Source organism: Geotrypetes seraphini, chromosome 5 (genome assembly GCF_902459505.1).
Source record: "Geotrypetes seraphini chromosome 5, aGeoSer1.1, whole genome shotgun sequence".
Taxonomy (NCBI): Eukaryota; Metazoa; Chordata; class Amphibia; order Gymnophiona; family Dermophiidae; genus Geotrypetes; species Geotrypetes seraphini.
Genome location: NC_047088.1, coordinates 129,326,700 through 129,349,341, shown reverse-complemented (window position 1 = coordinate 129,349,341; position 22,642 = coordinate 129,326,700). Strand labels below are relative to the sequence as shown.

General features: G+C 44.1%; 1 protein-coding gene across 3 annotated transcripts in view; it reads left to right on the top strand.

The window, feature by feature from the left end:
* Window positions 1-22,642, top strand: part of LOC117361527 — a 672,067-nt gene that overhangs the window by 438,979 nt on the left and 210,446 nt on the right. For all 3 annotated transcript variants that reach the window (XM_033946990.1, XM_033946988.1, XM_033946989.1), the window contains exon 8: window positions 14,760-14,905. In XM_033946990.1, coding sequence (XP_033802881.1) covers window positions 14,760-14,905 — 146 coding nt within the window. The remainder of the gene's footprint in view (window positions 1-14,759; window positions 14,906-22,642) is intronic.

The window sequence follows — 22,642 nt, the reverse complement described above, 5'->3', positions numbered from 1 at the left end:
GGGATCAAAAAAATAAATGTTAATCCAAAAAGATCAAACATTTACAAGGGTATCTAAGTTGAAATTTTGCCCCCAAAAATAGTACCAATTGTCTCATTTCCAGAATCCCTTTCCTTCTGGATTGAGTTAATTTTGAAACATCTGGGAACATGGAGATCTTAGAGTCCATAAAAGTCACTTCCTTAAGCCTAAAAAACAGCCTAAGAAGTACCTCTTTGTCTTGTTGAAAGACAAATGTCACCAGAAGTGTAGAATGTGAAATTACTTCATCTTCTGAGGTTTCCAAAATGTTTGTCATGTTTATAGGACTTGAATCAGTTAAAGCCTCAGATTTAGAAGCCTTTTAAACTTAGAAGCCTAGTAAATCTTATGTAAAGGTAGAAAACCAGTCTCAGGATATTTAAATGAGTATTTCAAGAATTTATAGAATAAATCTTTAGGAGCCGTTGCTAGTGTCTTTGGGAAGTTGAGTATTCTCAAATTTAACATTTTAGTATAATTTTCTACCTTCCTTACTAGCAATAGTTTATCCTACATTAAGGTTGTCTGATTTGATTGAATAATTTGAACTCGTTGGTCCAAACGGTCCACCTTTTCCCCCTGGGACTTTATTTCCTCTTGTAAAGAATCAATTCTCAAAGTCTGTGCGTTTACAAGGGGAAGAGTTCCTGCACACAGTTTGTATAAGGAGTCTAAAGCTGTCCAGATGGATTTCAGAGTGAATTCTGCTGGCCTTACCAGTGGGGGGACCGATAGAACTTATCCCAATTCTCTAATGCCACCGTTGCCTCTCCAATGTTGGTAACTCTGCCTGGGAGACTTGGGATGCTGGAAAGCCCTCCAGCTCTGTCAGGGAGGATCCTTCCTGTCCCTTTTGAGCTGCCTTAGTTTCCCTCTCTCTCGGCTGTTGGGGAGGCACAGGTCCTGCAGGGCCAAGTGATATCTCACTCCCGATCGCCGAGACTTCCTCTGACTCGGCATTGCTGGTTCGCCCCAAGGTGAAGATGTAAAAAAGCTCAAAATCATCTCCTGTCTTCCTGGGATAAGCTCACTCTGCCGGGCTGTAGCAGCCGCTCTTCCCCCTTCTTTTAGGCATAACGTATTAAGCAATAAGCCCGTAATTCGGGAGGAAACAGATTCGGCAGAACTTGTTGTGAACGTCCTCACTACACCGCGGCCATCTTGCTTCTCCCCCGATTCAGAACCTTTCTATCCTTCCAGGGTTTAAGAAGGTTGATATGATAAACTTGTACCCTATTTTTATCATCTCTCACCCTATAATCCACAGGCCCTACCTTTTCTATGACCATAACTGGCCCTTTCCATTGGGCCAAAAATTTATGAGGGTCAGTGGGCACTAGTACTAATACCTGAACCCCTACCTGGAACTGGCGTGTCTTGGCTCTCCTATCATAGTAGGTCTTCTGGCATTGCTGACTCCTTTCCAGGTTTTGCTTGCCTTGGTTAAGGGCATGCTTCGAGTTATCTTTTAACCCAGCCAGATATGAGATAACATTACTCTCCCGACTCTTCTGGGAAATCCCATCTATCTTTTAACATGCCCAGTATACCCCTAGGAGAACATCCGAACAATAGCTCATACAGACTCTGGCCCAATGACTCTTGTACTTTCTCCCTAGCAACAAAAAGGACAAAGGGTATCAATAAGTCCCAATTTTCTGGTTCTTTACCCACCCCATTTTTAAGTATCTGTTTCAAAGTTTGATTAAACCTTTCCACCATTCCGTTGGCTTGAGGATGGTAGGCAGACGTCTTAATGTGCTTAATACCAAACCCTTCCCAAAACATCTCCATTTCGGAAGACAAAGTTACTCCCTTGATCAGTGAATACTTCCTTGGGAAACCCTATCAAACAAAATAACCCTAGTAACTCCTTCATGATTATTTTGGACATGGTCCTCCTGAGTGGAAATGCCCATGGAAAACAGGTGGCCACATCCATTACCACCAGTATAAAGCTGTTTCCCTTGGGAGTCTTTTCTAAGGGCCCCACTATGTCCATCGCTAGGCACCTTAAGGGCTCCTCTACCACAGGAATAGGTATCAGGGGCGCTCTCGCTGGCTTAGCTAGGGATAATTTCTGGCATGTAGAACAAGATTGACAAAACTCTGTGGTTTCCTAACTCTGTTTTGGGCTGTCTCGGGGGGGAGCCCTTGGACCGGGTATTAACAAGACACTGCCTACTTTTTATAGCTTCAGGAAACCCCTGCCAATCCCGACCTAATATTACTTCAAAAGAGGCTTCTGGGACAATATCCAAAGGAGTCCTAGACACCCTATCCTTGTAGTATATCAGGGTAGCTGTACAGGATATTGTTTAGTATCGCCATGAATACACTTAATTTTCACTTTATTTCTGCTTTCCCCTTCTTTCTCCTCAGGGAATACTTTTTAAAAAAATCTCCAGGATACCATGGACTGATCAGACCCAGAATCAAGTAATGCCTCCATTTTATGATCTCCAACCGAGATCGGCAACAAATATCTTCCCTTAGCTATGGTTTCTTCCTTTGTAACCCTGTAGGCTACCGTGGAGTTTTCTCTAGCCATACACTCCCCCTTCTGATGCCCCCGTGTCTCACCTCTGAAACACTGGCTATGGGCAGTGGGAATTTCCTTTGATTAGTGGGCAGTGGGTATTTCCTATGATTAGTGCTCGGGGTTCTAGAGTTCCTGTCAGGGTTGGGTCTCATGTCCCCAGGTGTGTGTGCCTGTGTGTGTATGGAAAGGCATAGGTGGAACCTCAGGTATTTGGGCATCTAAATAAGCCTCTACCACAGTAAGTGTTTTATTAATGTCTTGGCAACCTTGTCTTCGGACCCAGCCTTTTACATTAGGGGCATAGCTTCAACAAACTGTTCCCTTACTATTTCTGAGAACAGAGCTCTAGGGTCAGCTAGAAATAATTGGAACCACCTTTCTGCTGTTTTTGTGAGATGGTGTAAGAGTACCTTAGGTCTCTCCCCCTCTTGCAACAGAGTATTCCTAAATGTCTGTCTATAATACTCTTTAGTATATCCTAGAAAATCTAAAATATGAGCCTTAATGGCAGGGTAATTATTTGCTTGCTCTGGAGCTATAGTTTGAAAAGCCGCCAAATTTACCAGCTAAACATGGCAGCAATCTCACAGCCAACTGATCCTGCGGCCAACTTGCTGCAGTGACAATCCTTTCAAAGGATCCCAAAAAGTCGTCCGGAGCATCCTCTGCAGTAATTTAAACTTAAGTTCAATAGGTTACGAGAGTTCTGTCCTACGGTGGGTTGAGTAGCAATGTTACCCACTACTGGCGATAAGGTAGGTCCTCCAACTGCAGATTGTAGCAGACATGCTATTAGCTTGGATTCTTCTTCTAAAACTTTTACAAAGTCTCCATGATGGCGTTCTGCCGCCTTCTGGCTCGCTTGCCAAAGACCCTGGTTGGTTTCCAGCGCTCTCCTCAGGTCCTCGTTCTGCCTCTGGCGCTCTCCAGCCAAGACTGCCAACACCGACGGCTCCATCCTGGATCTGTGGAGAAATCAAAAACACAGGATCCAAGTGCGATACTATTACACTAGAACTCCCCAGTACCACCCTCACCAGACCCTCTGTCTAGCGTGTTTACTGTGGCACTGGTGTATCAACGCCTGCGTGCTCCTTTCAGGGTGCATTGCCCTTCTTCTGGGATTGGCTGATCCCCTTCTGGTTCCTTACAACCACCTGCGGATGTCTGAACACTGGCACCCTCTGGGCTTGTCCTCCGTATGCTGCGCTGTGGTTCCTCCTCAGGGACTGGAACAGCTGCACACCTCTGGAAGCCGCAGAAATGCACCAACACCGCAGTGTTTTCCAGTAGCAAATGTAAATCCAACCAACGTAAATCCTGAAGTCAATTTGTATCCAGCAATGTAGAAAAGTGTCCAGAAATTTTTTTTTACACCTACATTGAAGGGGGTAAAAAATCCACACTTCTAATACCAAAATTGTCACCCCCAGGCACCTAATTGGTTTGGTTAGTGCATTTGGGCCATGACCATGTACTCCCCAGCGTGCCCTCTGTAGCTTGAGGGTTCCCCTCAGGACTATCATCCACACTAGGCAACTGTCTAACAGTGTGGGTCCAGGATAGAGATGCAGACTCTCCAAAACAACACACAGTCAGAATGGCTTTGAAACAAAAATAAAGGTTTTAATCAGGCCACCGGCCAGATGAGTTTCAACCTTTGGTTATAGTTTTTGCATATTCCATCAGCAGGAATCTGTAAATACATTTAATCAATAACTTAGAGCAGGGATAGGCAATTCCGGTCCTCGAGAGCCGGAGCCAGGTCAGGTTTTCAGGATATCCACAATGAATATGTATGAGATGGATTTGCATGCACTGCCTCCTTGAGATATAAATCTATCTCATGCATATTTATTGTGGTTATCCTGAAAACCTGACCTAGCTCCAGCTCTCGAGAACAGGAATTGCCTACCCTCACCTAGAGTTTTCTGCTCTGGAAAGAATCTTTGCAGAAACAAATCTTTTTATAAATCCCCAATCTCCAGTTTGAGGCATGGACAAAAAGTAAGAAAACAAAACAGCAACAAAAACTCAAAAGAGAACATAAGAAATGCCTCTGCTGGGTCAGACCCGAGGTCCATCGTGCCCAGCAGTCCGCTCACGCGGTGGCCCAGCAGGTCCAGGACCTGTGCAGTAATCTTCTATCTATACCTCTCTATCTTCTTTTCCAGTAGGAATTTGTCTAATCCTTTCTTGAAGCCCAGTACCGTACTCTGCCCAATCACGTCCTCTGGAAGCGCATTCCAGGTGTCCACCACACGTTGGGTAAAAAAGAACTTCCTAGTATTTGTTTTGAATCTGTCTCCTATCAACTTTTCCAAGTGCCCTCTTGTTCTTTTATTATTCGAGAGTTTGAAGAATCTGTCCCTCTCCACTCTCTCTATGCCCTTCATGATCTTATAAGTCTCTATCATATCCCCTCTAAGTCTTCTCTTCTCCAGGGAAAATAGACCCAGCTTCTCCAATCTCTCAGCATATGACAGGTTTTCCATACCTTTTATCAGACGCGTCGCTCTCCTCTGAACCCTCTCGACTAATGCCATATCCTTCTTAAGGTACGGCGACCAATATTGGACGCAGTACTCCAAATGCGGGCGCACCATTACCCGATACAATGGCAGGATAACCTCTTTCGTTCTGGCTGTAAGAGGTTAGCAGGTTTCAATTTAAGGTAGGCACAGTGGATTTCATTAACTTGGTCATACCATCTGTTCAGTCTTAGGTTGAAGACAAACAGAGTTTAGCAGTTCCTTAGGAGATGGTGGAAAGCCTATAGCAGATTCACAGGAAAATTTCCAACATATAACATAGACTTGCAATTTCCAGCTTGTAACTCCAGCTCTGTTTGCAGTAGCTGTGTGAACTGCACTGAGCTAGTCTCAGCTGCACGCAGCACACCAATCAGCCCCAACTGAGCAAAAGGATACTGACATAAAAGTCAAAAACGTTTTCACTGTTCAGTAACTTTTCTTCCAACATAAAGGAAGGTGCTAATACACACAGTAAATCCACAATCATATAGCAGTAAGTAGGCTGGTATAAGCAAATCTTAAACTTACTGTTTTAGCTGATTTGCATAGCTTCAGCAGCTTCCTGCCACTCTGATATGCCTGTACTGATCTCTATAGCTTCAGGCTGTGAGAGAGACTTTGACTCTGGACAGAGAGGAAATTCACTTGCCTCTTGCATATATCCCAGTCAGCAGGAAAATCTCTGGAAAGGCCTTCATGCTGGACTTTAGCTGGGCTCCTGAACTGTCTCTGCTCAGATCAATTCTCCTTGCCCTACCTCCAGCTTATAATCTCTAGGGCACTTTGAGGGGTTTCTTTATATTAGTGTGTAATTCTGATTAATTTTATTAGTTTGAAATACTTGTAGCACCTTGCACTTTATATTGTAATTGCTATTGAGAATAGATAGGGTAGATTCTTGGAAGTCTAGTTTAGTTTATAATTTTTCTCCCCGGTGTGACTGTTTGACCTTGATTTATTTAGCACTTGATTTTCATGATTTGTACACTCAGGACTAAATGATGTATGAGACAGTATTCATTTAGACTTATGTCTGGTGCTGGTCACCTATGAGCTGCTGCCTGAGCTCAAAATCCCTCATTTACGTTTCGAGAGCTCTTACTGATGTCTGTTTATTTATAGTATTTGGAATAGGTTCTCATTCCTTCAAGGCCAAACACTCTCCCCGATGATTAAAACAGTTAGCCAACTATAGAGTAGAAAATTGAACAGTTTAACAATAACAATTGTTTTTGAGTACTTATAAATGAGAATCCACTCGTATTCCCTATAAGTGCACTTAATCTAAGAAAAGCGCATGATGCAGTGTTCATGGTTGTAGTTATAAAGAGGCAAAATCAACCGAGTCACTATACGCTGGGAGACTGCAGTGGGGAAATAACAAGATAATTATCTGTAGCACTGAAACGCAAACAAATGCTCATTATTAATAGGGAAAAAAGTGATGGGGAACGCGCATGTCAGGAATCCTGCCAAGATGTCTGCCAAAACGTTATAGCCCTTGGACCTGTAAAAGCAAAGAGCTTATCTTGCAAAAATAAGTTAACATAAAACACTGCTCAGTGTTAGCTCACATACCATAACTGATTGTCAGTTTTTACTGTCATTCATACTCCAAGAAAACACAGTCATGCAAGGATGTCCTGCCAACACTCATACGCTGTATATGTGCAACTTATTTTTATCTTTTTTTCTGTACTTAAGTACCCTGCATATATATTTGTTTTTATACATACATATTTCTTATAAGCATTGTTTCTCTATTGCATTAGGCTAAGTCCTGCACATTATATTTATTATGCAATTACTGTTTCAAACACCTTCTTTAAACATTTAACATAAACCCAAATTAATTAACTTTCTCCCTTGTTAATTTCTTAACACTACTAATTTCTCTTTATCTCTTCTTGTCTTTCCCCTCTGGTATGTTTGCCAAATTATAGAACATAAGAACTGCCATCTCCAGATCAGACCTTCGGTCCATCAAGTTCGGCGATCCGCACACGCGGAGGCCCAGCCAGGTGTACACCTGGCGTAATTTTAGTTAAACTAAAAATGGGAAGGAGTATGAAATTTTTCTAAATTGCTGGTAGCGCTATACAATCCAAACAAATATTACCAGCTTCTTTCCAAATACTAAAAAAAGTCTTATAAATGTAAAGATCTATAAAAATGTAAAGATCTATAAAAATAAAAATTTTAGTTACCCATATCCCTTTATGCTTCTCGTAAGGAGATGTGCATCTAGTTTGCTTTTAAATCCTAGAACGGTGGATTCCACAATAACCTCCTCTGGGAGAGCATTCCAGGTGTCCACCACTCGTTGCGTGAAGCAGAACTTCCTGATATTTGTCCTGGACTTGTCCCCCCTTAGCTTCAGTCCATGTCCTCTTGTCCGTGTCACATTGGAAATTGGAAATAATTTTTTTTCCTGCTCTATTTTGTCGATTCCGTTCAGTATTTTGAAAGTCTCGATCATATCCCAATGCAGTCTCCTTTTCTCAAGGGAGAACAATCCCAGTCTCTTAAGTCGTTCCTCGTATTCCAAGTTCTCCATACCTTTTATTAGCTTCGTTGCTCGTATCTGCACCCTCTCCAGCAGTTTTATATCCTTCTTTAGGTTGGGAGACCAATGTTGGACAGTATTCCAAGTGTGGTCTGACCATTGCTCTATAAAGCAGCATTATAACTTTCTCCAATCTACTCGTGATTCCTTTCTTTATCATGCCTAACATTCTATTTGCTTTCTTTGCCGCTGCCGTGCATTGTGCCAACGGTTTCAGGGTCTTATCTATCAGTACAGCCAGGTCCTTTTCTTGTTCGCTCTTACCCAGAGTTGCACCTGACATTCTATACTCATATTCCTTGTTCTATCTGCCTAAATGCATTACTTTGCACTTTTACACATTAAACTTCATCTGCCATTTCTCCGCCCATTTCTCTAACTGACACAAGTCACTCTGGAGTTCCTCGCTATTCTTCTGCGATCTGATTGCCCAGCATAGCTTTGTGTCATCTGCAAACTTGATGATCTCTTCTAGGTCATTGATGACCTTCTTCTAGGTCATTGATGAAAATATTAAATAAGATGGGCCCAAGTACTGAGCCCTGGGGCACACTGCTAGTCACTTTCTCCCAGTTGGAGAACTTCCCGTTTATGCCCACTTTCTGCTTTCTGTTCTCCCTCTATTCCATGGCTTTGTAGTTTCCTGAGAAGTCTTACCTTGTTGAACGCTTTCTGGAAGTCCAAGTATATTATGTCCACCGGTTCTTCACTATCAGTTTGTTTGTTCACGGTCTCAAAAAATTGAAGTAAATTTGTCAAACATGATTTCCCTTTCCTGAAGCCATGTTGACTGGCTCTCATCAGGTCATGTGTATCCAAGTGCCGGACTATGCTTTCTTTAATCAGTGTTTCAACCATCTTTCCAAGGACAGACGTAAGACTCACAGGTCTGTAGTTGCCCGGTTCTCCTCTTGATCCAACATGAAAAATGTGTGCAGCTCTTGTTTATCTCCAAACTTCAAAAATGTGCACACTGCTTTAATTTTTTGTGCAAAATCCTATTCTCATTTCCAGGCTACAATGTAAGCTTACAATCTGTCCTTCAATATTGAAAATGCTAGATGTCCAATCTTTCTATCAGTTTCTTTCTCACAGCACATCAACTGTTGTTACCTGCATAGCTAGACAATTATATTTAAAAACCACCAAATACATTAGGGCTGACTAACCCAAAATAGTTTATTATTATTATTATTTTATATATTACTATTTATATTATATTTATATTACTATTTTTACTATTTCTCATACATCTATATTTAATTTATATACTTCCCTTTTCTCGCCACTGCTATACTTCCTCATTCTTCTCCTCTTGTTTCACAGTCACAGTACAAAAGTGTAGGAAATGAAACCTATAGCAGTAGATTTTACTCTGTCTTCATGACTTTCCTTTATGAAAATCTTCCTGTGCTTCTCATAACAAACGGTTATACCTACAAGAAGCTGTAAGATGTAATGATGGGAATAGACTTGCAGGATGCTCAGCCGGAAAAGCATAAGAAATAGAGAGTGGGTCCATATAAGATGCTTCGGTTATCGGGCTTTCTGTGGCTTGGCAGTCTGCAGCCTGTTTAAGTTAGGGGAATCAGCTGTGCCTATTAATGTTTTAAAGCTAGGATGGTTAATAATTTATAGTGGCAGCATTCTAAAAAATTAATGCTTACTAATAGCTAAAGCTGTACTCCTATGTCTAAAAGATTATAGTCTTAAAAATAACAAAAAAAAAGTATTGATCAATTAAAAAATTACTTACTTGAATTGAGAAGCCGGTCCGGTTCTGCAGAATACATGACATTACATTAGTGACTTCTATTCCGCCATTACCTTGCAGAAGAAGATAACTGGACATTTCCAGGAGAATTACAAATTAGGGTGCTGTTTACATGGTTGAGACTTTGCTGGGGATAGTCATGGAGATATGTTAGGATTTCTTGATAAATTTTTTGAATAACAGGGTTTTGATTTCTTTTCATAATGATTTGTAGTCGGTCGTTGTCAGCATGTTGGAGAGGAGGTGATCAAGTTTCGCTGCTTGTGTTGCTAGTAGGTTGTCATACATCTTCTTGCGCTGTGTACCTTTGATTGGGGGAGGGGGGTAAATGGGGTCTGAGTTATCCTTTGTCTGAGTTCAGCTTTAATTTGTGGTCTATCATCCATTTTTCCACTGCTTCTAGTGGTTTTTCTCATTTTTCTATTGAGGTGGGGCTGGTGGGTCAAAGGGGAGGAGAATAATAATAATAATAATAATAACTTTATTCTTATATACCGCCACAATCTTGCGACTTCTAGGCGGTTCACAATGAAGAAAAGCTGTACAGACAGTGAATTATGGTGATGTCATCTGCGTAGCTGAATGATGTTATGTCTAGATTATCTACACTGGACTCAAGGGAGGCTATAAAGAGGTTGAAGAGCATTGGAGATGGTAGTGGCCCTTGGGGAACGCCACAGGGGTTAGACCAGGAGTCTGATTTAAGATCCTTGGAACCAGGTGTGTATTCTGTCTGAGATCCCTATGGCTTCTAGTATTTGTAGTAGTTTGGTGTGGTCTACCAGGTCAAATGCTGCGGAGAGATCAAGTTGAATTATCAACATCCTTCTGCCTTTGCTTAGGTGCTGTCGGGCTGTGTCTAGGAGGATTCCTAGTAGTGTCTTCGTGCTGTGGTTGGTTTTGAACCCAGTTTGTGAGGGGTGAAGTAGGTTGTGATCTTCCAGGTAGTTTGTGAGGTATTGTGCAACTAGCCTTCTATTAGTTTAATGTACAGTGGTGCCTCACACAACGAACTTAATTGGTTCCAGGAGCAAGTTTGTTATGCGAAAAGTTCATTATGTGAAACGCGTTTTCCCATAACAATACATGTTAAAAAAAATAATTCGTTCTGTAGCATAAAATATGCTAAGATGACATAAAAAAAGATAAATTTATCTTGTTAGAGCTGGTGTTAGACACAACTGGGGACTGCAAAGTCCAGGCAGAGGCTTACGGCTCTCTTTGACCAGGGGGGACAGTTGCCCTAGTTGCACTACCCTAACCCTATTCCTGCTATGTGTGACTGTGGTATTCTGTTAGCATGATATTTCTGTGTAGCATTCTATAATAATTTGGCTTATTCAATTTTCTTGATAGTAGAGGGGATATATGTGAAGGGGAGGGGAGACAGGGGTTTTGTTGATCCTTGCTGTGTATTATAATCACCCCCCACATACTCCCCAGTACCTTTTTAATCATCCCCCCTCGGTACCTTTTTTAATTCCTCCCATCTTTCCCAGCCAGTGGCGTACAGGCCAGAAGCGCAGAGATCAGGAGCAATTCCTCTGCACGCCTGTGTGGGCCCATGCCGATCTCCGAATGGCTGCAGTTAGTTCTTGTGAGTCCCGCGAGAGCTGACTGCAGCCATTCAGAGATCAGCGCAGGCCCAGGCAGTAGCACAGAAGGCTTGCTCTTGATCTCTGCGCTTCTGGCTGGGAAATTTGCTAGACCACCAGTTACGAGTGAGCGGGTGAGATTAAAGTTGCAGCAGTGGTGGCTTTTTTAAAAAAATATGTGGCGGCGGGGGGAGGTTTAAAAATATGCGGTGGCGGCAGAGGCTTAAAAATATGCAGCAGCGGCGGCAGGGGGGTTTAAAATATGTAGCGCCACTGCACAGGGAGCCAGGCGGAGAGAGGGCAGTTAAGGATGCAGCTCGGGCGACTTCGTTGTGTGAAACGAAGTTCGTTGTGGGAAGCAAGACCTGAAGTTCGTTGTGCGCAGCGTTCGTTGTGCGAGGCGTCCGTTATGCGAGGCACCACTGTATATTGGTATTGAGACGATGGGTCTGTAGTTGGTGGGGAGATCTATTGAGCCATTTTGGTCTTTCATAATTGGGGTGATTATGATCTCTCTGAGGTCCTGTGGAAATACATACTATGGGCTCCTTTTACGAAGGTGCACTAGCGGTTTTAGCGCACACCGGATTAGCGCACGCTAACCAAAAATCTACAGTCTGCTTAAAAAGGAGGTGGTAGTGGCTAGCGCGCGTGGCAATTTAGAGCGCGCTATTCTGTGCGTTAAGGCCCTAGTGCGCCTTTGTAAAAGGAGCCCTATATCTTGAATTTGGATACCGGACCAGTTCTGCTGGACTGATAGTCCCTGCAGAATACTTACTATATTAATCAGGATCCTCAGTTCCAACAGCTGGACTCGCCAGTCTGCCGACAGCTGGATTCAAACCAGGCTGCTTATTTCCAGAATACTGTAAAAATGGAATGAGAGGGGCATATCCTACCACTCCCCCTCTGAACGTCATGGTTACCAATGAAAAGCCAGCTGTGTAGCCCTCCACATAATGACCTCGATGCAACACAGTTGATGTTTCATATAATAACAAGTTTAATGAATAACAAAGCAAAGGCAGCCTAAATGAAATGCATCACAATAATATACAGCAATTGTGGGATCTGAGATGACACACCCAGATGCATGCTTATCTGAGAGCTCTGAGTATGCTCTATGGACCTCCTCATTTTTGCAGTTACTATTATACTTTCATATCTTAATTCTATTGGCAGAAATTCTTGGCATTTTAATTGATTGGCTTGCAGTTACATATTTACTCTCTAATTGGCCATGTCCCCTATTGACGTATGTCATTACCGGGCTTGGTGTTGCTGAAAGACAGCTATCTTATCTGCCCATGACAGCTTTGTCCCTGAGGCTGACCACAAAGACCCTTTGGACACGTACTTGACCCTTCTCAGAATCCCCCTCCTTCTTCTTGGAATGTGTTGCGTCAGTGAGTACCATGGACCATAGCACAACTTCTTTTTAGTGCTGTTCTTAGCCCTTTATCTTATGTTCAGCTGTCTGAAGAAATGCCCCCAGCCTTTTTGGAAAGTTTCCCCATAAGCTGTTCAGCAGTCAGCAGAGATGTGCAGAAAAGAAGTTTTAAAACTGTCATTTTGTCCTTAGAAGAATCCATCTTGTGCTTGGCCTGATGTGGTAAGAACAGTTAATATACCTGATTTTAAGAAAGGTTTGAACAAGTTCCTGGAGGAAATGTCCATAAACTGCTGTTGAGACAGACATGGGAGAAGTCAGAGGAGGGGCGGGACCGCGGCAGAAAGAAGACAGCTTGGAAGACCCGATGGCAGCTTGCAAAGATCGCTAACACTAGCGATCTTATGCAGGCTGATTAAATGAGGTAAATCGATGCTGGGAGGCCAGAGGGAACAGGCAGGCCTTCCGGGAGGGGGGGGGGGGTGCAGGCTTCGGGGGTTGTACAGGCCTTCAGGGAGGACAGGCAGGCCTTGGGTGCAGGCCTTCAGGGGGGACAGGAAGGCCTTCAGGGGGGACAGGCAGGCCTTGGGTGCAGACCTTCAGGGGGGGAAAGGCAGGCCTTCAGTGGGGACAGACAGGCTTTCAGGGGTGGGGTGTAGGCCTTCAGGGGGGACAGGCAGGCCTTCAGGGGTGGGGGGTAGGCCTTCAGGGGTGGGGACAGACCTTCAGGGGAATGGGCCCTGGTGTAGAAGTACAAGGAGGGAGGGAAGGAAGGGGGGTTAAAAGAGACGTGCATAAGCCAGACTTTGGGGGAAGAAATAATGGGTCTAAAAATAGAGGAGAGGGAGAGAGATGATGGGCAATGGGATTTAGGGAGGGAAGGAACAGAAAGGGAGAGAAGTTGGACACAAGGGATGGTGTGGAGGGGGATAGAGATACTGGATAGGAGGGTAGTTGGGGTGAAGAGGCTATAAAAGTGGTGAAGAGGTTATAAAATAAACCCACCAGGATGTTTAAAAAAAAAAAACACCCAATTGGGCAGGAAAATTGAATAAAAAAATTGATTCAATAGGCTGAATCGAATCGAAAATTTTTTTTCCTGAATCGGGCAGCACTAGTACAGAGAAGAGCGACAACAATGATAAAAAGAATGGGACAACTTCCCTATGAAGAAAGGCTAAGTTGGCTAGGGCTCTTCAGCTTGGAGAAGAGATGGCTCAGGGGTGAAATAATAGAAGTCTGTAAAATAATGAGTGGCATGGAAGGTGTAGTTGTGAATCGCTTGCTCGCTCTTTCCAAAAATACTAGGACTAGGGGACATAAGATTAAGCTACTAAGTAGTAGATTGAAAACAAACTGGAGAAAGTATTTCTTCACACAACGTGTAATTACAAAACTGGAATTTATTGTTAGAGAATGTGGTGAAATCAGTTAGCTTAGTGGGGTTTTAAAAAGGTTTGGATAATTTCCTAAAAGAGAAGTCCATAGGCCATTATTGAGATGGCTTAAGGAAATCCACTGCTTATTCCTAGAATAAGCAGCAAGGAATCTGTTTTGCTACTTGGGATCTAGCTAGGTGCTTGGGACCTGGGTTGGCCACAGTTGGAAAAAACTTACTGGGCTTGATGGACCTTTGGTCTGTCCCATTATGACAATTCTTATGTTCTTACCTGAATAAACTTCTTTCTGTTAAAATATATAGGAGTCTATATGGCCTGCCCTGTGAATTTTGCAATTTGCCTGCTTTCTGCATTAGATAACTCTATAGTCTGGAATGAAGTTCTTCTGCTGACAATTGGATGAAAATATGTGCATAAATTACTAATAAAGAATGAGTTTGTTGAGCTTTGAGCTCCTTATGTGTTAGTTCTAATTCTACACAACAGGTTGGTTCTTTGATACATCTGTGTTGCAAATTTATGCTAATTATTCTTTTTCATGAGTTACAGAGCAGAACAGAAATGTATGATATCTCAGGGGAAATTTCCCTTAACCCTCCTTCTTTTTTCTTCTGTTACACTGGAGATCTATTGCTTTGCTACAAACTGAAGAGGGCACTATACTCCACTGGTGAAGGAGGAGGATCTGAAAGATGTGATTGATATCCTTCTGCAACAGTTCATGAGCATGGATTGATCATCTAACATACAGACTCCTGTATATATTAACAGAAAGATTATCCAGGTAAGAGCCTAATCTTTCATCTAAGCCTCAAATCCTTATACCTATTAGTTAAGTAATAATGTTTTTTTAATGATTAATATAGATGGAATGTTATGACATTATATAGAAGCAATATGTAATGAATTGTATGTTCAATTTTTTAAATATGTCTAGAGTTTTGAAGAAGACCCTATTCAATTGAGGCCAGTAACAAGAATCCCTAATGTGTGTGGCATATATAAATCTCAAAACTACATGATGGTGAATAACTTTTGTAAACTGATGAAAAAAATGACAAAACTGCACCCTACTGCAGGCAGGTAAGATCTTCTATAGCTGTATACTAACTTTCAAATTAGGTTCAGCGAAATGAGTAGTTCTTTGTTTGTAAATGTATATTTTGAGTAGTAAGCTAGCAGCATAATTGCAATGTGTCTAGTGGTCCTGAATGCTAGGGTCTTGTATCTGAACTAGCAAGTTGCTTGCAGAAAATGTCAATCATGTTTTCCAACTCCACCTCCTTCCAAGGGAGCTGCTCCTTCTCCCTCCTTTTGTCCTCTCCAAGCAAGTTGCTCAGAAGTGTTTTTGACCTGCTCTACAGATTTATTATTTTCAGATATTTTTGCTCAATGTTTTTTAGAGTCTAGGTGCCCAGAGGTTCCCACCTAGTGGTACCTCTGCCTGGGAGAAGACACAGACACACATGAAGGAAGTCTGCTGCTAGCAGAATCAGCCCATCAGGGACACTTAGCTAGCCAGCCGGCCAAAATTTTTTTTAGAACTCATAGGCTGTCCCCTGTGTAGCTACTCGCATCCCTGATTTAGTCAGGTGCTTGAGTGCAAGCTATGTGGGCTTCTTCCCAGCTCAGCTGGAACTAACAGTGGGCTAATGCGTGGTCTTCCCCCTTTTCGTGGCATGGTTTTCTAGAAGTTGAGGTTCAGTCCAATTGGCTGCCAGAAGACCAGGTTCGTCCAGTGAAAAAGTGAGGCAGATTTCTTCACCCTTAGATTCCAGCTGAAATGCTATTCTGAAACAGGTAGGCACCACATGGCACAGTAAGGCTATTGAAGCTTATGAGGAAAATTAGGGTGGGGGGGGCCTAAAAGTTTGAGGGTTTCTAACCCCAGAGCCCAGGTCCTCCTCCTCTAAAACTACTTTCCTGTGATTTTTTTTTTTTTTTTTTTCTTTCAGGGAGGTCTCCATGGGCAGTTTTTGGCACAGTTTTTATGGTGGCAGTCATCTTGGAATTTAAATGATCTTTTTTTTACTTTTGCCTCCATCTGCCTCAGAACCCCAACTGTGCTCAAAATTGACTGGGGTGGACTCCTCAGGCCTTTTATACACCTATATCTTGCCAGGTTTGCACTGGATAGCCAGCTGAGGAGTGTCCATGTCCCACGTATGACTGAGCGTGGGGGAGGGTCAGGAGATGGGTTCAGCCTCCTCCGAGTCCTCCAGGCCTGGGGATCCATAGGAGGTGCATCCCCAGGGGATGAGACCCCTCCCAGAACTCTCTGAATCTGTATTGTCCAAATGCAGTCATGGGGGCCGCATAACCCTGCCGGGGTCAGAGAGACCCCCAGTACAAGGCTTCACTCCGCATTTTGTGAACCATATATGGAATACTATTTGAACTATCGAGGGTCCTCAGCGGCTGCTAGCAGTGCACAAGTAGCAGCAACATAGGGGTTCCCCCTCGACAGATGCCCTGACCAGACAAGGATACAGACTTGGACCAGGAAGTTCAGTCTGTCATAGACTGGGAGGATAACCAGTCCAATTCCATGCCACTTTTATCCCTGGCAGAGTCTGCTTTCATGAAGGAGGACAGCAGTTAAGAGGTGGTAGTGATACTGGATCAGGGTGTTGTGCTGGTTGTTCAGGAACTTCTGCGCTCTTGCAGCATTACAATGAGATTTCAGGTATGTCGCAAAAGAGATGAGTTGGTCACTAACGGCACTGGTGCCTCTCTTTCTCTTTGCCATCCCCCCAGGGATGGAGGGATTTCCAATACCCAGCAGTTTTGGAAGGCCCCCAAGCTCAGAGCCACGTCTACAGGGTCTCTGAGTATGTGCAAACATTGACTTGATGACATCATGCACATACGTATGATGTCACGGGTCAACATCCACGCATGCTCAGAGGCTCTGTAATCGCGGCCCCGAATTTAGTGTGCCATAGCGGAAAAAGTTTGCGAAACACTGCGCTATACACTTCATCCACTTTTCCTGCAATGTTTTTAACCCCTTTGAAAAGAATTATTCTGTTTGACCTTAAGACCAGGACGTCACAGCTTCTTTGACATCTTCATCACTTGAAAACCGTTGTCCATAGAGAGATTTCTTCAAAACTTGGAACAGGAAATAATCCGAGTCAGGACTCTAGGGTAGATGGTTCAGCTGCGAAACCCACATTCTCAGATAGCAGCCTGTGATGTCATAAGAACATAAGAATTGCCGCTGCTGGGTCAGACCAGTGGTCCATCGTGCCCAGCAGTCCACTTACGTGGTGGCCCCCAGGTCAAAGACCAGTGCTCCAAATGAGTTCAGCCTCACCTGCATAAGTTCCAGTTTAACAGAAACTTGTCCAACTTTGTTTTGAATCCCTGGTATGAGTTTTCCTCGTCTTTTCTCCTTGAATGACTCCTGCAAAGTGATCATTGCGTTGGTGTAACTCTCCCCTGTTATGGTTGTCTTTTGTGGTATGAACTCCAGAAACAAAAGTCATTCATCATTTCAGAAGACAGTTGCCATGACTGTGCCTGCAGATTTTTCTGTCTTGAACTTTTTTGGGGTGGGGGATGACTTATACTTTGATTTATTTATTATTTATATACCACTTATATTCTAAGTAGTTTACATTCAGGCACTTTATCATATTTCCCTATCTGTCCCAGCAGGCTCAAACTCTATCTAGTGTACTTCTACTATATTGACTCCATTTTGGACTCAGAATCTCTGTGATAGACCAAATGATGAAAAATGTTTTCTTGGTTTTCACGGAACATCTCCAAGTTCTCCTGACAGCACTGGAGCCTTGTGGCCTTCTGACATGGCATCAGCATTCTTGGAACCCATCTTGCACTAACCTTAGAAATAAGAAATTAAGAATTGCCGCTGCTGGGTCAGACCAATGGTCCATCGTGCCCAGCATTCCGCTCCCGCGGCGGCCCCTAGGTCAAAGACCAGTGCCCTGAGACCAGCCCTACCTGCGTACGTTCTAACTTTGTCTTGAATCCCTGGAGGGTGTTTTCCCCTATAACAGCCTCCGGAAGAGTGTTCTAGTTTTCCACCTCTCTGGATGAAGAAGAACTTCCTTACATTTGTACGGAATCTATCCCCTTTTAACTTTAGCGAGTGCACTCTCGTTTTCCCTACCTTGGAGAGGGTGAACAACATGTCTTTATCTACTAAGTCTATTTCCTTTCGTATCTTGAATGTTTCGATCAGTCTCCTCTTTTCAAGGAAGAAGAGGCCCAGTTTCTCTAATCTCTCGCTATACGGCAACTCCTCCAGCCCCTTAACCATTTTAGTCACTTTTCTCTGGACCTTTTCGAGTAGTACCATGTCCTTCTTCATGTACGGCGATCAGTGCTGGACGCAGTATTCCAGATGAGGACATTCCATGGCCCGGTACAGCAGCATGTTAACCTTCTCCGATCTATCCAACTTTTCATGAATTATTTTCCAAACAGTACCTGCCGAGATGACCATTTCTTCAGCTATTCAGGAAACCTTAATTCATTTACCTGACAAAATTGAATCCTCAACTTTCTTGCACATTTCTGTTGAAAATTGCTTCCAAAGGCTCTCTACCATACTTAAACTGCTTGCTCTAAAATTTTACTTTCTAGGATGATGCGGTAGACTCAGCATAAACTGCAGTCATGCATTCATGGATCTCCTTTGGCTTTTTCCCTTCTTTTGTGAGAAATTTTATCACTGAATAGTGCTCCAAATCTAGCAGTTTCTTACTTGATTTGTACTAGGACTCTCCTGACATCCTGTCTCTTGTAATGTTAAACTTGCACTGAGATGCAAGTGTTCATGAGAAACCTTGAAACATGTCACTACATGCATACAGTAGACACTTGCTACTTTCTTTCATATTGAGGTAGATAAATTGTTGAACACCCCTCATATTGCTGATGCTCTATATTATCTTATCAGAGTTATGAGCAAGATGTCGGCCTCTGTGATCTCTGCCCGACAAATGCTCTGAATCAGACAGTATGCAGGAGATGCTACCTCAAAGGTCACACTAAGTAAGCTTTCATTTCAGGAGCAGATGTTCTTTGGTAAGGGCCTAGAATGGCCTGATGACCAATATGACAGACCATCACATCATGTCCTTGCTGGGCAGCAGACCTCGAATGTCCCGAAGTTTGGGTTGGAGCAATCTTTGAGGCTCCCAAAAATTTCATACATATTCGAGAGGCCAAACAGTGCAAAGACCCTATCAGGGATTGTGTCAGAGATTCAGCGGGAGCAGCAAGTCTTGGGCTCTCGGCTCTCACCAACCACTAAGAAAGCACAATGACTCCAGGCTAGAGGTCAAGCTTCCACAGATAGGAGGCAGGCTGTTGGCATTTTGGTCAGTCTGATCTCAGATTGACACAGACCGCTGAGTTCTAGACATACTCCAAGAGGGGTACAAAATTGAGTTCTGTGCTCCCCAGCCAGACGGCTTTGTAATGTCTCCAGCCAGCCAACCAGAGAGAGCCCTCAAAGTTCAAATTATGGTTAAAATACTAGTGTTTCTTCAAGCCATAGAGCCAGTCCTTAATGCAGACTTGTGCTTGAGCGGATACTCCATGTACTTCATTGTGCCAGACGACTGCAGACCGATTCTAGACCTCAAGTTGGTCAATGCAGCTCTGAAAATACCGCACTTCCGCATGGACACCATTTAGTCAGTCATAGCAGCAGTGACTCCGGGGAAATTTCTTGCCTCTCTCAATCTGACGGAGTGCTATCTTCAAATTCCCATACTTGCGATTTCATATGCTAAAGCAGCATTTTCGGTTCTCGGTTCTCCCCTTTGGCTTAGGTTGATGGTGGTAAGAACACACCTCCACAAAGCTGAGATTCAGGTGCACCCATATTTGGACGATTGGCTTTTCAGGGCTCTGTCCAAAGAGGAAGATGAGCTGGTGGTTTTGAGAAGGATGCAACTTCTCCAGTGCTTGGGCTAGATCAGTATTTTTCAACCTTTTTACACCTATGGACCGGTGGAAATAAAAAGAATTATTTTGTGGACCGGCGATTGAAGAACACTGGGATAAGCTGTGAGCAGACCCTGTCCATGTCCACCCAATCTCCGCCCCCTAATAGTACTAATTGTAACACTATTTTTTCCATTCATTTTTCATATATACACACAATATAATCTTATTAACAACACATAATGGTTAACCACAAAATTAAACTATACAAAGCACACTGTGGCCCTGATTCTCCAAAGTGCATCCCGATTTTAGGCAGCTGTAGGCGTCCTACAGCTGTCTAATCAGCCTATCGGGATGCACGTTTTTTTAAAAAAAAATGCTCCCCAGGCAAGCCTGAAGGCGCCTCCGGAGCCTAGGGAGACCCGCAAGATGCCTAAGCTCGTCTAAGGGCCTTAGGCGGGCCTTAGGCTGAACCTAGGCGGCCCTACGCATCTCCCTAGTAGAGGAGAAGCTTAAAATGTAGGCCAGCAATATGCTGGCCTACATTGTAAGTAGACACGGCCGCTATACTTATTGCGGCAAGGGATCTCTCTGCCGCTATAAGTATAGCGGGCCGCGGCCCCCTGATCAGGAGGGTGCCCAAACCCTCTGCCCGAAGACGCACCCCCCCCGACACTACCGACCGCCCCCCCCCGACATTACCGATCTCCCCCCCCCGACAATATCGATAGCTGGCATGAGGGTGCCCAATCCCTCCTGCCCGAAGATGCACCCCCCTCCCCAGTGCTAACAACCCCCAAACCTCCACTCCACCAAACCTGTTCTTAGATAGGTCTTGCACGTCTTGAGCCAGCAGGCACGCCTCGTCGAAATGAAGCGGGCCCGCCCCTTCCCGGCCCATCCCGCCGAAGCCTAAGCCCTGATTGGCCCAGGCTCTAGAAGCCTGGACCAATCAGGCCTTAGGCATAGCGGGACCACCCATCCCCACTTAATCTAAGGGCTGATTGGCCAAACAGACCTTAGACTTAGTGGGGATGGGCGGACCCGCTATGCCTAAGGCCTGATTGGTCCAGGCTTCTAGAGCCCGGGCCAATCAGGCCTTAAGCTTCGCCGGGATGGGCCGGGAAGGGGCGGGCCCGCTTCATTTCGACGAGGCGTGCCTGCCGGCTCAAGACGTGCAAGACCCATCTAAGAACAGGTTTGGTGGAGTGGAAGTTTGGGGGTTGTTAGCGCCGGGGGGGGTGCGTCTTCGGGCAGGAGGGATTGGACACCCTCCTCCCAGCGAAAGATATTGTCGGGGGGGGAAGATCGGTAATGTCGGTGGGGGCGGTCGGTAGTGTGGGGGGGTGCGTCTTCGGGCAGAGGGATTGGGCACCCTCCTGGTCAGGGGGCCGCGGCCCGCTATACTTATAGCGGCAGAGCGATCCCTTGCCGCGAAAAGTGTAGCGGGCCGTGTCTAATCTAACCCGTTTCTCTAACCCGCGTCTGTAACATGGACGCCGGTTACAGAATCGGGGTTTAGTTTAGGCCGATTCTGAATAGGACGCCTCTCCCGGGCGTCCTATTCAGAATCAGGGCCTATGTGTCTTGCGGGCCTCGCCTTCAATATAGGCGGCCTGCCTGGGGAGCATTTTTTTTTTTTTAAACGTGCATCCCGATTGGCTGATTAGACAGCTGTAGGACGCCTACAGCTGCCTAAAATCGGGACGCACTTTTAGAGAATCAGGCCCTGTATGCTTCTCAGCATTCTCAACAAATTTCAGGAAGCTCTGCTTCACGCAACGAGTGGTGGACACCTGGAATGATCTCCCAGAGGAGGTTATTGCGGAATCCACTGTTCTAGGATTTAAAAGCAAACTAGAAGCACATCTCCTTATGAGAGGCATAGAGAGATATGGGTGACTAAAATTACGCCAGGTGTACACCTGGCTGGGCCTCCGCGTGTGCGGATTGCCGGACTTGATGGACCGAAGGTCTGATCCGGAGATGGCAGTTCTTATGTTCATTCCTACCAGAACACAGATAACCCCTATGCAATTATGGGACCAAAAACTAAAAGTCTAATATATTCAAACAAACCCTAAGATGCAAGACTCTGCATGCAGTACAACCCGAGAAAAAGAAACAAATGCATTTCTTCCTGAAAAGTGCAAAATACAGACAGCAGATGTAAATTCTCAGAAATAATTCAATCACTAAATAAAAATTAAAATAATTCCCCCTACCTTTGTTGTCTCCCTCCCTCCATGCTGTGCCTTACCTTCTGGCCTGCTCCCCCCTGGCCATTTTATGCCACCCCTAGTGTTATCTTTGGGCTGGCTCTTTCCTCACTGCTACAGTGCTTCAGCTGCAACTTTTGCAAGTGCAGTGCAGTCTCTTTCTGGAGCCTGTCCCTGTTCTCCACTCCCCTGATGTAGCCAGCTGCAAAGTTTTGTACCTCCAGTGCTATGGTTTTCACATGCTCCCCAACTGCTTTACTGACATCCTCATTTCTGTCATTTCTGCTTTACTGACATTCTCATATTCTGTCATTTCGCTGGGAAAACGCTTGTGGGGTTCCCCTCTCTCCACTACTTTGTTTAACATTTATCTTGTTTCTCTGGGAACTTTGTTGCAAAGCTTAAAGCTTAAGTTCTACATCTATGCAGACAACATTACTATAGTCATCCCACTTACCTGTCTGTCACCTGAATTTATAAATTTTCTAGCAACTATTATAAATCAGATTGAGTTTTGGATGACGGCTTTCAAATTGAAATTAAATAAGGAAAAACTAAATTCTTTCTGGCAACACCTAATGACAAGCTCAGAGAAACAATGATACATGTGAATGGGTTGGATTACATTATAGAACAATCCATAAAAATATTGGGGGTAACGTTGGATAAA